Source organism: Phlebotomus papatasi, chromosome 1 (genome assembly GCF_024763615.1).
Source record: "Phlebotomus papatasi isolate M1 chromosome 1, Ppap_2.1, whole genome shotgun sequence".
NCBI lineage: Eukaryota > Metazoa > Arthropoda > Insecta > Diptera > Psychodidae > Phlebotomus > Phlebotomus papatasi.
Genome location: NC_077222.1, coordinates 33,453,632 through 33,471,360, shown reverse-complemented (window position 1 = coordinate 33,471,360; position 17,729 = coordinate 33,453,632). Strand labels below are relative to the sequence as shown.

The following is a 17,729-nucleotide window of genomic DNA, read 5'->3' as shown; positions in this document are numbered from 1 at the left end:
TGTTCATTAAAAAAAAAACATTCATAAAATTCATCTCATTACCAAATATTCAAACTCTTTCCTTCAAAGAAAATTCCCCAATCGAAATCCAATCCTAATTCCTTCTCTCAGTCCAAAGATCATATTTCTTAGTAAATTATAAATTTGGAATTGATATTCACATCAAAAAAATTCATCTTCATTCCTTTTTTACCAAAAAAAATGTGAAAGCAAAAAAAAGAGTGATCTTTCTCCATGTTCTTTTTTCTTCTTTTGGTTCGCGTGTCGTTCCTTGTTTTTTTCGTGAAATTCTCCTTTGCAGATTCTCCTGCTGAAAACTGGCTCATTCGAATTGGCCATCGTAAGGATGTCACGACTGATGGATCTCTCACAAAATGCTGTTCTATATGGTGATGTCATGTTGCCACAGGAGGCCTTCTATACCTCTGATTCATTTGAGATGAAATTAGTTGCATTTATCTTTGAGACTGCAAAAAGTATTGCGGAACTTAAACTCACAGAAACTGAATTGGCACTCTATCAGAGTCTTGTGTTGCTGTGGCCAGGTGAGACTAATACATTTCTATCCACCTGGATACTCAATTATACCTTGGCAATTCTATTGAATCATTCTTATCTCCCCCTCTCTCTATTTCTTCTTATTTTATTCTTTTTATTTCTTGTACCAGAACGAAATGGTGTCCGAGGCAATACGGAAATTCAAAGACTGTTCAATATGAGCATGTCAGCAATACGACAAGAACTAGAATCAAATCATGCACCGCTTAAGGGAGATGTCACGGTGTTGGACACACTTCTCAATAAAATTCCAACATTTAGGTGAGTTTTCCAAGAAGAGAATATGCACTTAATTTGTTTCTTGGAACAGTGATGTTAAAATTACAAGAATATACAAATAATGCAGTATTTTTGTCTATTTTTAGAAATCAATTTAAATCTGCGCTTTAAATTTAACGACCCTTCTCGTCATTATATTTTTCTATTTTGTGTTCAAATTAAAGTCTTAATTGATTATGTAAACTTTCTAGAACATTCAAATTTCCTTAGAGTGACACTAGAGGAGCTAGTGTCAATAAAATATTCTAAAAACTTAATCTCAAAAAGTTAAGATCGTTTCTAGGTTCCATAAACGCTGAGCTATGATTGGGACCGAAAATAACAAATAAAAACCCATACAAGAATAAGAATTTTCGACATTTTCTAAAGAAAGCTGGGTCTTACCATAATTTAATTTAGATTCATCATCGCTTGTTTTATGAAACGCACAATGCGTTTAAGTCCAGTTTTCTTTAGAAATATACGAAAAAGAATCGCATCTTAATGTAGCCCTACAGCTAAAAGTAACCCCATTTCCTCCTATAGGAAATATATTGTATTAGGTGAGATTCTTCACAATATCACTTACTATAATCCTACAAAAATTTCATGTCCTCAGATCGGGCCCAAGCTTTGCCAAAATGTGTTTGGCCACTTCCTGATCACGAATATATGGATTACTAAAAAAAAACGTTCCCGTCCGTTCGGCCACTCTTTGGAGCTTAATATCTCCTACGATAAGAGAGATATCGACTTGCGGTTTTCGGCAAAGGTTATATCGGGTGAAAATTGCAGCCTCGTGCATTGACTCCCAATCCTCCCTTCCGCCATTTTGAATACCCCCCTTTTTCGTTTTCTCAATAGCTCCGCCCCCATGGCATCGATCGCCTCAAATTTTAGTATGCTATAGCTGACCCTTACAGCTTTCGTTCAGTACCAAATATAAGGTCCTGACCTCACTGACCCGAGCTATAAGAGTCCAAAAAAAAATTTTTTAAAATAGCCATAACTCCGGTTCTAAATTGTCAGAATTAAAAAAAAATTATGGCAATTTGGAAAGCTCTCGTGAAATGTCACTTCCCTTTCTAACATCACAAGTTCATAAAACTATCGCTAAAAGAAAAACTTTCAATTTTCTAAGTTAAATAACTCACAAACTCCATTGCGCATCGGACTCAAATTTTAATATGTTGTAGCCGCTGATTATACCTATCAAACAAAAAAAAACCTTAAGTCGATCCATAACCCCTGACCCGAGCTATAAGGGGTCAAAGTTCGAAAATCGACCGGCCTCTATCTCCCGTTCTAATTAACATTTTGAGCTAAATTTTAGGTTTTTGGTTTCGTCTCAATGAGCACTTTCTGATGAAAGTTCAAAAAGTCACCACAGGTGGCGCTGCCTCACCAATTCAAACTCATTTTTCTCAAAAACACTATTAGGCACGTTAATCAAATTTTAGAGTGTTGTAGTCTAGGCTATGAAGTTTACAAAAAGTAACGTGGGTTCTCTGTGGTTAAAATAAAATCGTAGATATGAGGGGTCAAAGTTTACGAAATTCTAAACGCCATATCGGGTTCTCAGGGGCATAATATTTCCTATGTTTCCCATATGTTACTAGCGCGCCGAAAAAAAATTTGGGTTTACTAGCTGTTTTCTGTAAGTGTAAAATGAATTAGCAAAAAATATAAATGCAAAATAAAAGCCAATTTAATATGGAATGGGCAACCGAAAACCCCAAATTGGCAACCTACGTAGTTTTGGAGGTATCTCGTGAAATGTGTACGAAAACAGGGAAAAATTTACACTAAAATCGGTCGCATTTTTCAGAGCTAATGTCATCCCCCCTGCAGGTTCTTTTTGACCTATTTGACCGATTTTGACAAGCGATGGCGCAAATTAAAGGTCTCGCACAGCACTGCAGTTTTATAGAACATTTGTACTTTATAGGATCAACGCTAGGGGCGCCACAGACGAAAAACCAATTTTCATATTATATAAACTCAATTATCTGGACTCTTGCTCAACCGATTTTGATGATTATTTCGGCATAATTATTGAGGACATATAGGGGAGACCGGGGTACAATTAGCCAGGGGTAGAAGTAGACAGTGAATTTTTCTCATATCCCTTGAAATGTGCGTTGAGCAAAGTATTTTTTAATGAAAGTAGGAACACATCCCCATATTCCCAGAAATATTTAAGTGTCTGATCCTGTCATCCTACACTTTAGAAGCAATTTTATAAAATGGGAATAAAATTGTAATTTTGATGTTACAGCTTTTAGACCAGCATTTAGTTTTCTGAGTTTCAAGTCATGATTTCATAATTTTACCTCGTTTGTGGTTTAATAAACCTAATTAAAAAATATTTTTCACTTGGATAATAATTATCCAATTTTTTATAAAAGACGATAAACACTGAAACAGCCCTCGGGGCAGTTGTAGCCACTCTTCCGTTGCGGGCTAAAACTATCAATGATTTTTCACTAATATATGGGTAATTGTTAGATGAAAAAGTACTATTGATATTCGAAGCAATATTGCCATTCGGATGAGCAATTTGTGAAATAGATTTTTTCAGGATGTTTTCATTTATTTTACCGCAATTACAAAAATGTCATAAAAAAGTCGGCTAAGGCCCTTTTGTTTAGCTTTAAGTGACACTTAGCATTAGTGGGCTTCAGTGTATCAAGCGAAACAGTATTTGGTATCTCAAGTTTAAAATTTCGTCTGGAAAACTCGTGGCAATTAGCACTCCAAAAGTGGCCATATCTATCCAGGCCGGGGCACGTGTAGCCAATGTGTCATACTTTTTTCATTGTCGTCTCTAGAAAAAGCCAAGGATTTTAGAGCTTTGAACTACACTGTTTCATATAGCCAATATCCTAAAGCTACTTATCAAATATAAAAATATTAGACAAACCTTATCATTTTTTCACAAATCATGCGCGAAAAAAAGCCTCTTTGCTGGCTAAAAGTACCCCGGTCTCCCCTATATCTATATTTTGTCAAAACATCATTTTATTGCTCAGATTATGCCATCTGCTCGATTTTGTCGATTTAGTGTAGAAAAAAATTATTTTTTCCACAATAATGCTGCGAAAGTAAGGGGAAAGTACACTCCCTTCGAACGTTCATGTCTTCGAATAATATAAATTTTCTTCTATTTTTTCCTAAGAAACTTACACATTTCTATTAAATATTAGTTAGCTTATCGTCAACTATTGATATGTACGTGATAATTATGTATAAGTGTCTTAGGGAAGATAAAAGAAAATCACATTATTCGAAGGCATGAACGTTCCAAGGGAGAGTACTTTCCCCTACGCAGGTGCTGATATGACGGCTTTTACTCGGCTGAGTAATTAAAAATAGGGTTCAAAAGAATGATCAATTCAATCATTCTTTGATATTGCTGTAGTTCGTCACATGGAAAAAAACGGCCGCTGTAGTCAAAAAACGTGTTCCAAAACAAAAATTGAATTATCTCGGGTACCAAGCAACCGATAAGATCAAGTTTTAGGGGAAAATTATAGAGGAGATTCTGCTCTATATTCCACAATCATCTATCTGTCAGTTCATTTACATCCTAGGTATTTTGATTTAAATATAAAGTTTGCAATTTTTCAGACATTTCTCTTCTATATAAATATTTCTCTTCTTTAGTTCCAACTCGAATTTGCATGTAAATCCGAATTTACTCACGTTAAGAAGCTCATCTACAATAAGCTGATCTTGGCTTATTTTGCGTATTATTTGTAATCAGAACAAAAATTTGAAGTTGCGCCTGTAATTTAGGCAAAATTAATTTTCTAGTTTTTGGTACTTTAGTGGTAATTTCTCCAGTGCAACTTGCCTGATTTTAATTACATAAAGTTCAAATGAAAGGTCTTTGAAACCCCAGTAACTTTAAAACAAGACAAGTTTGTAAAATGATCATCAGTGGCGCTGTAAATTTTTTTGACATCACTGTTTCTTTAAAAAAAAAATCACCCAGAAATATATTTTTTTGTGGTTCTATTCATTTTCTAAATTGGGACTTTCTCTCAATATCCAAAAGGGAACTTTCCCTGATGCATATGGAAGCACTGAGCAAATTCAAACAGGATCATCCACACTATGTGTTTCCTGCACTGTACAAGGAGCTCTTCTCCATCGATTCACCCCAAGATCTCACATAACATAGCGACGACAATGCCGCCGTGGTTCTCATCATACAAGAGGCAGAAATAGAATACATCTGAAGGAGATTGTGTGGTGTTCAATACAAAAAAAAAGCAGAGGAAATTCTAGGCACACGGCATATTATAAAGGTATGGGGACAAGAGTAACATTACTATTTAACAGTGAAGAAGAAAAAAGGAAGAAAAGAAGGATAAGAAAAAAATAGCGAAGAAAAGTGATAATTGTTTCAGAAGAAAACTATACTGTGTGTGAAATGTCTTTAATTCATTTTCTATCCCTCGAGAAATGTTTAAAGGAAATTTTTTCTATGAATTTTCTTTGCATGTTCTTGGTCTCTTTATTGTAATTTATTTATTTTGTTCACAATTCTCTCTTTCTCATTCTCCTCTTCTTCGGGAAATTCTTCTAATTTTCTCAAAGATTCGTGGAGAAAGGGGATTTTTCTTTTGTGAAAGAAACTCAAAAACTGCCTTCGTTTTAGCGAAACGTTTGTGTTCATTTTATAATTTTTTTTTTATAAAATAATTAGTTTTTTACCAGTATATTTTTTTCGAAATATTTGTAGATTGATTGCATTTTCTTGTGTATTTGTTTATTTACTTAATTCTCAATGGATTCTCCAGTAAAATTAGAAAAAAGGGAAATCCTTCAGAACAAGTGAGAAAATCTGCAAAAGAAGAAGGTCTCGAGATCAAGAGGAGGGATGAAAATGAGAGAATAAAGAGGAGAACACAGTGAAAACGTATAGAAAATGCAATTAAATTAAGAAATGTAATTTTATGCACATAATTTGTATTAATTTAAAATAATTTAACTGAGAAGATAAAAACTGATTTGGAGAAAAGCTATAAAAAAAAATAAGGAAAAAAATTTTTGTAGCAAAAAAACAAAACACTGGAAAAGTTTATCCTTCTGGATATTTTATGTAACTTCTTTTACTTTTTTTCTTTTGTCTTTTTTTTTGTGTAATAACATGTCATTTAGTTAACGTTACTCAAATTTTATTTGCATTGAAAATATTATTGGTGTATATTGAATTTTTAAATAACTACTTTGATAGTTCTGTTCTTGTTGTTTTTTTTTATAATTCGTAGAATTTAATTTTTTATAGTTTTGTTTGTTTCTAATTAATAACTTTTCCCCGTGACGTAATGTGAGAAAACTATTTTTTTTTTCTAATTGACCCACGCGATTGATTTTTCTGTATTATACAAAAATTTCTTGTGAAAAAGAATTTATTTACTTTTCTTTTAAATTAATAAAATTCTCTCGAAAGCCAAAACATCCGTAATGTCCCAGTTTATTTTCAAGAATGAAAATAATTAATTTGATAAATCCAGTGAAAGAAATAACTGCGTTTTTCGAACAGTATTTTTTCAATTTTGACAGTTGAAAAATAAATATATTTTGCAATTATTTTAAAAAAATATATTAATAAAGCATTATGAAAATTATGTTCTAAAGCGAACAAAGCTTTGGCCAATTCTCATTGGCAGAAGCTTTTAAAGCTTTCTAACTTTCAAGCTCTACCCAATCAGACAACGCAGTGACATGAAAAGATGGGAATAAATATTTGATTATATTTAAATATTGTAGTGTCATTGTCTTTTCTGATTGGCTGGAACTTCGCAAGCTTTGAAAGCTTTCGTGCTCCAGCCAATTAGAAACTGTCGCTAGACTGAAATTATTTATGGAATTAAATACTTATTTATTAAAATATTTTAATGTCATTGCTGTTTCTAATTGGCTGGAGCTTGGAAAACTATAATGGCTTTCAAGCTCTAGCCAATCAGAGAACCGAATGGGACTGAAATATTTTGTGGAATTAAATATTTAGTTGTTGCAGTATTTTATCATTATCGTAATCTTTGACTGGCTGGAGCTTTGAAAACTTTCAAGCTCCAGGTTTGAGAGCTTTCAAATACCAGCCAATCAGAGTACGCTGCAAAATTAAAATATTTTATGGGATTAAATATTTAATTTTTAAAATATTTAATTATCATTGTGTTTTCAAATTGGATGGAATTTTGAATGGAACTGAAATATTTTATGGAATTAAATATTTAAATATTAAAATATTTTAGTGCCATTGCGTTTCTTAATTGGCTAAAGTTTTGAAAGCTTTGAGGGCTTTCAAGCTCTAGCCAATCAGATAACGCAATGAAATTGAAATATTTTATGGAATTAAATATTTAATTATTAAGATATTTTAGTGCCATTGCGATCCTTAATTGGCTACAGCTTTGGAAGCTTTGAGGGCTTTTAAGCTTGAACCAATCAAAAAGCGCAATGGAACTGAAATATTTTATGGAATTATATATTATTTATCAAAATATTTTAGTACCATTTCATTCCTTAATTGGCTAAAGCTTTGAAAGTTTTTAGGGCTTTTAAGCTTTAGCCAATCAAAAAGCGCAATGGAACTGAAATATTTTATGGAATTGAATATTTATTTTCAGAAATATTTTAGTCTCGCAGTCGTTTCTGTTTGGCTGTATCTCCAAAAGCTTTGCGGACTTTCAAGCTACAGCCAATCAGAGAATGCTCGGTGACTAAAATATTTTACGACATTACACATTTAATTACGCGTGGGTTTGGCTCAAGATTGAAAAATAGATAAAGTTTCTGCAGTTTCCCAAAGAAGAATTTTCAGTAAAACTTTCTACGAAAAGAAGAAAATTTTTACTTAAGATTACCTTCTGGGAAATTTACAAAGCTTCAGAGACATAATTTCTTTTTTTGCCAGAAAAGAAAAGTTCAAAAAATAAAGCCTTAGAAGAGCATTATCCGGAAAATAAATAATATAAATGCCATTTAAATATATTAATCCCATCCTGTTCTCTGATTGGTTCGAGCATTATACGCTTTGAGGTTCCTGCCAATCAGAGAATACAATGTCATTAGAACATTATTGAAGAAAACAATATTTTTAAAAGTTATTTTTCAATACTAAATCAGTGAGGATAAATTATAAATTTCATTGATTTCTTTTTGGATTTCAATTACAATTTTTTACTATGAATTTAGATTTGTAATTAACGCACACCTTTTCGATTTGGTGAATTTTAATTTCGATTTAGTGAAATTTGTTTGTCACAGTTAGACGTCAATTTCAAATTGTCAAGTTGTATTTACTTTACATACAAAAAAAAGTCAGTGAATGTGTCAAGATAAAGAATTTGTAAAGAAAATTTCATTTCTCTACGTTCTGATGCATTTTTTGAGTTTATTTTTGTTTCGCAGCTGTCAAAATACGATATTCATCAATTAGGGTTGCCATAGAATATCTTCCAATATTGTGTAAATTTTAATTTTCATGAGAAAATATGATTTTTGTTTCTCATTCTTAGAAAGATATAATCATGTACTACGACATTTCGATCGACTGAATTTGACTGACTGAAGTAAAATTATTTTTTTAAGTCAATTTTTAAATTTCTACCGGCATTCTTTACTGACTGAATACGTTTTTTTTTATTTTTACTTAGTAATTCTGTATTGGAATACAAGGATTTTTAGCAAACTATTAATTTCTGTTAGTAAATCATTTATAACTTAAAAATATGTCTGTGAAAATTTTTTGATGATCAGTAAACAATATTTTGGATACCAAATAAGCCTAAATTCAATAGAATCTAAATTGGAAAAATTAAATTTTCGGATTGCTAAAATATTGAAAGAATTGTTTTGAAACTTATAAATACGTTTTTTGCTGAAAACGAACTATTTCTGTCGATTTAATTTAGTTTGTTCGAAATTTTTGTGATCTCGAAATCTAAATTCATAATCTTTAGAACACTTTCTACTTTCTATTTTTTGTAATAAAGTTTTCCATCCCTCTCTCTGTAAAGTATTATGTATGGTCATTCCACTTTTTCGTACTCTTCTTCTTCCTTTGAGCATCACAACAAATTCAATTTAGATCTGAGTGTGAAAGGGAGGTAAAGAAGAGAATTTGAGAAAAAAATATACTTGATAGAAGCTTTAAAATCGAGATTACTTAGTAAGCTTAATTAGAAGCTATTTTCATTTAAAAAGAACTGTCAAACCTGCTGATATCATATGCCAACCCAAAACGCTGAATTAGCTTTTGACAGTAAGCTATACCCAAATAAAATTGGTGAATATTTGGACAATTTGCAAACGAAAAAGTTTACTTCAATTAAGCTTAAAAGAACTGTACAAAATTACCTTTCACTGGTCATTAAGTCATTAAGTCAACAACCAAAATTATTGAGCGACAAATAAAATTTCACTAAATCAAAATACTCTCTTTTCATCATTATGCTTAACGCACAATAACTTTTGTTTTGTAAATATGTTTTTGACATTTCAATGAGAGTGAGTGAGATCTAGATCTACTCATCTCGTTCACTCTCATGGGAAATTTTGAAAACATGTTTACAAAACAAAAGTTATTGTGCACTGGGCATTACTGTCTAAATTGAATTTAATACTGTTGAAAAAATTGCAGCGAATAGATTTTTAATAAATATAAAAACAGTTTAGAGGGATATTTTAAAAATAAAACTCTTCATTTAAAAGACAATTTGACACACAATACAGACAAAGAAAAATAAAAATAGGAAATTTCATAACTAGAAAAAAGAAACCAAAAAACAACATTAAAATAAAATAAAACATCAATATTGCATTCATATTTACAATTTAAAAAGTATTGAAAAATTAATAAAACAAATAATAAATAAAATTTTTAATTACATTAATTTTTATTTTCTGAATTTTAAGAGGAAGATCAAATAATGAAAGTTGCTTTTTGTTCCTAATTTGGCAAAAGTTCCTTTCATATTTGACGACTTCCTATCAACTATTTTGAAAAAGAAGGAAATCTCCACACTTTGAAATAATAAAATGCAATCTAATATTTATAAAGAAAAAAAAACAGAGAAATAGATTTATAAAAAGAACAGTAATTGTTAGAATCACTTAATACAGTTTATTGAAGAAGTAAAAAGACTTTTTACATGCAATATCAATCTAAAAACAAAAAACAAAAACGAAACCTTGAACTGAGGATTGCAATTTCTTTCTTGATTTTTTTTTTAAATGATTTGTCCTTTGTCTGTTTTGTTGTAATTTCAGCAATATTTAGAGCAGGACCCTTACCCCAGAAAAAAAAACAAAAAATTAAATAGAAGAAAAAGAAGCTGGAGAGGAACGTAAGAAAAAATAGTGAACGAAGAGAAAATCTTGTGATATGTTAAAAAGAATACAAAAAAAGGAGGGAGTGAAGGAAAAGTGTGTGAAAATAGCTGTAAAAATCCTTGTTAAAAATATTTTTATTTTGTTTTTTTTTGTATTATTTTCCAAGAAAACGTTTCTGAAATTCTTTTGCATCTTCATGAAGAATAAATTTAAAAATGAAAATTTTAAAAAATAAAAATAAAAGAGAAAAACGGAAAGACATGAAAAAATATACGATTAAAAATAGCTGAGAAAAAGAACTTTTAAAAAATAGACAAAACAATAAAAGAGATTTAGTAAGAAAGCAAATGAAAAAAAACAATCTTCTATACGTACTAAAGAAAACATTAATAGAAAACAAATAATATTAAAAGAAAAGAATGATAAAGAAAATAGACATTTTCCGAGTAGAAAGAATTTAAAATAAAATACACTTTTCATGAAATTTGTTTTTCTCAAAATACAAAAAAAATAAAAATTCCTAAACACAAAAAAAAATCATTGATATAAAACATTTTTTTAGAAAAATTACTTTGGCTAATTCTTCCTCAAAAAATATTGGTTATTCACCTCATAAATATTTTTTCATGTTGATCGTGATGATTGTAAAATCATCGAGAATACAAGAAAATAGTAGAAATATTACAATTTTTCAAAAAAAAAAAACAAAAATCCAGTAAATGAAGAATGAAAATACCGAAAAAAATAAAGAGAGAGAGAAACTTATAAATGTATGGGTGCTTCTATAATAAAAAAAAATGAAGAAAAATACATGTATGAATTAATTGCCTTAAATAAAAGATAAATGATGAAAAAAAGAAGATTTAATATATATTAATGACATAAAATATATACTAAAAAAAATAAATCTGAATAATTTAATATTAAATATAAAGAATTATATTAGTAATTATTATTAACTATTATTATATACAATAGTAAGAGAAAAAAAAAACAAAAAAGCTAAAAAAAAAACTTGTTAAACATAAATGAAACCTTTAAAAAAAATTATATTTCACAGAATACAGCAAAGTAAAAAAAAATTAAAAAAAGAGTGCAAGAAATGAGTGTGAGTGAAGAGAAGGAAAAGAGTTTAAGAATAAAAAAAATCTGAGAGAGAGAAATAGATAAAAAAAGAAAATTACTAAAAAAAACTAAAAGATTGATATTAGATACAATTTTTTTTCTGAGAGTAGTCTTAAGTGCATAAATTAAAAAGAAAAAAAACTAAAAGAAAAAAATATTACATAAATTATACAACACTTTTACAAAATGAAAAAAAAACATAAGACGAAAATACTTAGTGATTAGTCGCAAAAAGAAAAAAAATCATTTTCAAATCAACTTTTATCAGACAAAAGAAAATAACTTTCCATTTAAAAAAAAAGAGAAATAAAACTCATAATACCCTTGGGCAGAAGATGGACAAATTGGGAATGAATTTGGTGGGAAATTTTTCGGGGTAATTCGGGGGAAAGGCTTAATTGACAAATTAATCTCTACAGAGTTGCATTTAAAATTCACAAAAAAGACATTAAAACAAAAATGAATACACGTAAAATATACACAAAAAAAATGTTCAATTTCAATCCGTAATATTTCGATAATAAAACATTTTTACTATAAAAAGAAAATTTAGAAGAAGAAAAAACGAACTTTGTTTTTAGATAATTACTAAAATTTTAAAGGTTATTTCTATTTTTCATTATTTTTCAAAAAAAAAGCTAAAGGTTTATGCGATTTTGGAGATCTTTCAGTGGAAGTCAATTCTAACCTCAATTTAACCTCAATGGCATTTTTGTTGAAAATTAGTCGTGTTTTGCTTTTCTGCAGAAAAAAAGCCTTCCACATTTCGTAAAATATTGATACCGAATTTTGTTTTGTTAAAATCTTTTAATTTTCCAGAGAATCTTTGTCAAAGTCAACATAACCTGAAAATTATGAACGTTTTTTTACTGAGAATGATTCGAAGAACTCAATAAGTCAAGTGGTAGAACTCTCGCTGTATAATGCGAAACAGAACTCAAATTGTTTAAAATTCTAACCTACAAAATTTAACCTTCTTGAATATAATGTAATTCCATTTGTTTGAGGTTATGTGCAAAATAATCAAAACTATTTTGCGATGATAGCTTCATCGTCCTCATTTAGTTCTATGCAAAAACCACTAAGAAAAATGAAGGACTGCTCTTAGAAAAACGGTTTGCGAATACTGAAAAACTAACCTTACAAAATCGCAAAAATGGCAACATTGTATTTAAAATTCCCAGTGTTAATCGTCTGATGGCACAATGCTAACTGGCTTAATGTATAAATGCCTTTATTGAGGTAAATCGCGGTAACTCTTCCCAAACGTTGAAAAGTATAACCTAAAAAACACAAGTGTAACGGATTCGTCGATTTTATTTGCGTTTTTTTTATTAATGTCACATCAAATTCAGTAAATGCTGCCATGACCCAGAGACCACAGTAAATAAAAGATGCGTTTTCAGTATATTTTTGCTAAATCCATCAGCAAAAATGTGCTAACCGGTCAGCAGCAGTCGAACAAAAAGTGCTAACCAAATATCTGGAACTGCCTCGGAATTTTCGTTTAGGGTTTGCAGAATTCAGCTGAAAATAAAAATATTTTAAACTAAATTGGAATCGTAGCATTAGAACGCGTTCTTTGGAACACAAATATAGCAACGGTCCGTGAACGTTTATTTTAACCTTAAAATCGTAAAAAGTGAGATTCGCTGATTTTATTAACATTAATAATTTATATTGCGTTTAATGCAGCCAACACTTATCGCCCAAATAAAGAACGCTTTCGCTTGTAGCGTCTGGAAGAACACCAAGGAAACCAATGCAAGTGCTGAAAATTCTAACCTCAAAATGATAAAAAAAAACCATAGCTTGGTAATTTTAAGAAACGTATTAACATGTTGTGAAGACTTTAAGCGACAGTAAATGGCAGTAAATGCTGTATACGTTAGTTAACGATTTCTAATTTTTGTTGCATCTATTGCAGCCAATGTTTATCGCCCAAACGTTAAATGCTTTCGCTCGTGGCGTCTAAAATTGTTTTAAAGGGTTCAATCACGAAAATCGTTAAGAATGCTGAAGATTTCAATCTCAAAATGTCAAAAAAGGAAGGCTTATTGATTTTGCATTAAGATTAAATGCTTTATAAGGACTTATGTGTGGATAGTATTCCCAAACGCTGGGAATTCTAACCTAAAAATGGCAGTAACTGCTATATGTGTTGGTTTCAAGCAATTTTTCATTTTTGTTGCACCTATTGTGGCCAATGTTTAGCACTGGAGCGTTGAACGTTTTCGTTTATAGAGACTGAATTTGTCCTAAGGGGTTCAATCCCGAAAAAAATTACGAATGCTGAAAATTCTAACCTCAAAATTGCAGTAAATGTTCTATTCATTGATTTTAGGCGATTTCTTATTTTTTGCCTCTATTCTAACCAGTGCTTAACGTTAGAGCGTTGAACGCTTTCGCTGTTAGTGTGTAAAATCGTCATAGGAGCTTCAATCACAGAAACCGTTACGAATGCTGAAAATTCTAACCTCAAAGAGGCAAAGAATCAGGACTTGCTGATTTTATTTCTATTTTCTGTCACATTATGTCAGATTGAGTCACCACTGAGCAACCAGGCGCAAGGAAAACTCGCTTAATGATTAACCACGTTCTAGGAAGTATAAACGTAGAACCCGTTCTCAAGTGCTGAAAATTTTAACCTAAAAATTACAAAAACTGCTTTATTCGTTAATTTGAAGCGATTTTTCATCTTTTGTCTGGAGTCGTTTTTTAGTTTATTTATTCCACGGACGTGAATGCTGAAAATTCTAACCTCAAAAGGGCAAAGGATCTGGGCTTGGTGATTTTATTTCTAGTTTTATGTATCTTGCATCTGATCCTGTCATAGCAATCAAGCGCCAGGCCAATTCGTTTAACTACGTTCTAAGGAATTTAAGCGTGAAAATTATATTAAAGCACTGAGAATTCTAACCTCAAAATTATAAAAAAGAAGGATTTACCTTTACATTGAAACGATTTTTCAATTTTGATGCATCTATTGCAGTCAAAGCTAAGCTTCAGAGCGTTAAACGCTTTTGTTTAGGGCATTTGAAAGTGTCCTAGGAAGTTTCTTCAAGAAAACCGTTGTGAATTCTAATATTCTAACCTCAAAGTGCTTATTACCTACAAACTTTGAGGTTAGAATTTTCAGCAAAGTTTCAAGTGCTCTTTTATGTCTTTAATTTGATCTCGAAAATCCCATAAACCTGCAAATCTAAAACAAAGACAAAAAAAGGAACAAAACCAATTTTATGCACAAAGAATCTTCTCAGAATGAGACAAAAGAATGAATTTTTGAAAATTTTGGCATATTTTTTCATAGATGAAATTTAGTCTTCTTTTCCTTCTTGTTCAAAAGAATTTTTAAACAAAAAAAATGATGAAAGTGCGCGTATGTAAAGTATATCTTGTAGGGATTTATTTAATTAATTTTAATTTGTTCATAGAACATTAGTAAAAAAAAAGAGAAAACAAGAAAAAGGTGAGAAAATAGAAACGTTAATATATTGCAAAAGAAAAAATAAATAAAATGAAACACACAAAGTCGAAATTATTCATATTTTGAAGATGAAAAGGTATATAAAAAAAAGATGTAGGACGTAAGTGATGCAAATAATTATTTCTTAATTTATAATTAAATACTAAAAAAAACAAACAGAAGATGGAAAAGTGGAGAATTTAAATTAATTCTTAGGGTTTATTTTGGGTGAAAGGGTATTAAAGGAAAGTTTTGATCGAGGACTGTTTGTCGCTCAAATTTGAGTGATGAGTCTTGAATAAAGAAAATTATTGTCTCATTTCCAATTTTCGTTTTTTTTGTTATTCTACAAACAACAAATTAATTAAAAGAAAAAAATGAACCTATTAAAATGATGGAATCACTGTGAAATTGTAAGAGATTTAGGATGGATCCGCTAGGCGTTAGATGTAATGGGCATGAAAAATCTTTTTTATGTAATATTGTACATACTTTTTTGTGTACATAAGAAAAACAACAAAAAAAAACGTAAGTAATGTGAAAAATTTCGACTCTAAACAAACAAATTAAGAAAAGAAATATAAACAATTTAATTTTAGAGAAATTTCTTTTTTCTAACTAGATTTTTTTTTGTTGAAAAGTAATTGTTTTAATGAATTACAAAATGAATCACATTTTATTAAATGCAAAGCATCAGTAATGTGTAAGAAGGGTATTTTTTATGATTGAGAGAAAATATTAATTATTACTTTTAGCAGAAAAAACAAAAAAGAAGAAAGATGTAAAGATTTTAACTTTGTTGTTTCCTTCTCTGAGTATAAAGAAAAAACCACAAATCACAAAAGAAATAAGAAGAAAAAAAGAATCCTTCAGTATATAGAAATTTCTCAGAATTGTAGAGAAATTGAAAATGAAAATGAAAAGAATATTTAAAGAAATTGAAAGAAAGAAAAAAAAAACACAAAAGAATATTAAATGGATGATGAACATTAAAAGAAGTAAATTATCATGTACCTATAATAAATTCATATAATTGTAATAACTCTTATATAGTTTTCTTCTTTTTATTCTTTTAAAAATAAATAAATTAATAAAGATGATGAAGAAAATAGAAAGAGAAGAGAAAAACAATTTTTGAATTAAGCAAAATTTTGAGAGAAAATAAAACGATCAGCAAAGTTAGGAGACAAGGTGAGGAAGTAAGAAAAAAAGTGGGAGAAAGTAAGAAGAAAAACCTACAAAAAATAATAAACACAAATCTAATTAACTAGTAATAATTGAAAGAATTAAAGATTATTGAGAAAACAAGGAGAAAAAAAGTGAAAAAATAAATAGAAGAAAAAGCAAAAAGAGAAGATCTTTTCTTTTGTTTTTTTTTTAATTAAAAACAATATGTTGAAGAAAAAAGTAAAAAAGATTTTTATTGAAAGTGTACAGAAACTATTATACTAATTAATACATTATTAAATATATACAAAAAAAAAGTGACGAAATAAGAATCTTTTACTCCAAAAAGGCTAAACATTCGAAATCATCCAACTAGAAACCTTAGAAAACTCCTAACAGTTCCAAAGAATATATCTTCTTTGTCCGAAAAACAGGTTGAAAATATTTTCAACAGAAATTAAGTTTTGCAGAAAAAAAGAGTGTCATTGACATCGGAGGCAGGAAATCAACAGACAGAAACATAAAGCAATTTCCTCTTTCACTTTGCCAAAAGCACCAAAGAACCTCTCAAGACAGTCACAGAATTCACTGTGGCAGGAATTTACCGAGGAAGGATATCAATTTACGCTCCATGGCATCTCTATCTTCTTGGACATTGTCTTCGTGCTGCGAAGAGATAATGTCATAATGCTTTCTAGATTTACGATATTTTGTCGATTTATTGCAAATTTTATTGTTTTTTCCCACACAAGAAAGGTCTCTGTTTGATGGATGAACAAAGCCAAGTTGACTCTGAGAATGGAACAAAAAATTGAAGAAATTTTTGAGGTAACAAAGAATAATAAATTTATATTCTTCCCGTGATGCAAATATGTAAAACATATTCGTTCAAAATCACAGAAAGCTTTTAACAAAAATGAATAAACTTGCAGTGAAAAACAGCAATTGTCAATTAATTAACACAAAATAAGTACTTAAAATCCTCAAAAAGATACTACTAATCGATTTTTATCACTGGATTTATTATACGCCGGATAAGCCGAATATAATAATTTCAAGAATATCATCTAATAGGTAAGTGATATAATTACTTAACCTGTCTAGAAAAAATCGCTCCTATTCTCCCCATCCCCTAAGGATACCCGTATAAAAAATTGAAACATAAGAGATATTTTTCAATTACATTCAATTTATTTAAAATAATTAGAACACATTGTCCTCTGAATAACGAATGGCCCTACCTAGTAAGTTAGGACGAGGTGTTAAAGGAGAAGGCCACATGACTCCAAGTAAGCCCCTCTTTTGCTCCCTTTGCCCTCCACAAACACGACGCCATGACACAAACATGAGAGAATGACGCCCTCCACAAACAAGGAATTTAGAAAATTACGATCCCCTTAATCAGGCATACGGAGACATGAAAATCTGAAAGATAATTCAGTAATCAAAAGCTCTGCGAGATACCGCGGCCTACCCTAAGAATCCTGGAGGTGAAATTCACCACACGGGCATCCAGAAATCCGGGCAGTAGAAAAGCCAACGAGATGTGATCATTGAGACGCTCAGAGCAAGAGTGGTCTCCTTTATATGCATTTCCCTATTAAAACGGTCCACCTTTGCTCTGAGCGTCTTATTTGTGAAGTCCGAAAGCATATCGTCAACTTGAATTAGATTCGAGTTTCAGAGGACTTTGGGCTTCAGCCTGTATTCTGAAGAAGAACTCACATCCATCCATAGATGAAAAATTGCACGATTAATGCTCTAACCAGAAGCAATCTGGTTTCCCTGGGCGTAAAAGCTTGAT

At 30.2% G+C, this 17,729-nt stretch overlaps 1 protein-coding gene across 18 annotated transcripts in view; it reads left to right on the top strand.

Moving 5' to 3' along the window:
• The window catches only part of LOC129798856 (probable nuclear hormone receptor HR3), a 194,883-nt gene extending 178,625 nt beyond the window's left edge, over positions 1-16,258 (top strand). For 15 of the 18 annotated variants that reach the window (XM_055842287.1, XM_055842288.1, XM_055842289.1 and 12 more), the window contains 3 exons: positions 302-545; positions 669-819; positions 4,877-16,258. In XM_055842287.1, the coding sequence (XP_055698262.1) occupies positions 302-545; positions 669-819; positions 4,877-4,997 (516 nt within the window). In that variant the 3' untranslated portion in view covers positions 4,998-16,258. The remainder of the gene's footprint in view (positions 1-301; positions 546-668; positions 820-4,876) is intronic. The other 3 variants (XR_008751473.1, XR_008751471.1, XR_008751472.1) reach the window with 1 other exon arrangement.
• The last annotated feature ends 1,471 nt before the right edge of the window (positions 16,259-17,729 follow it).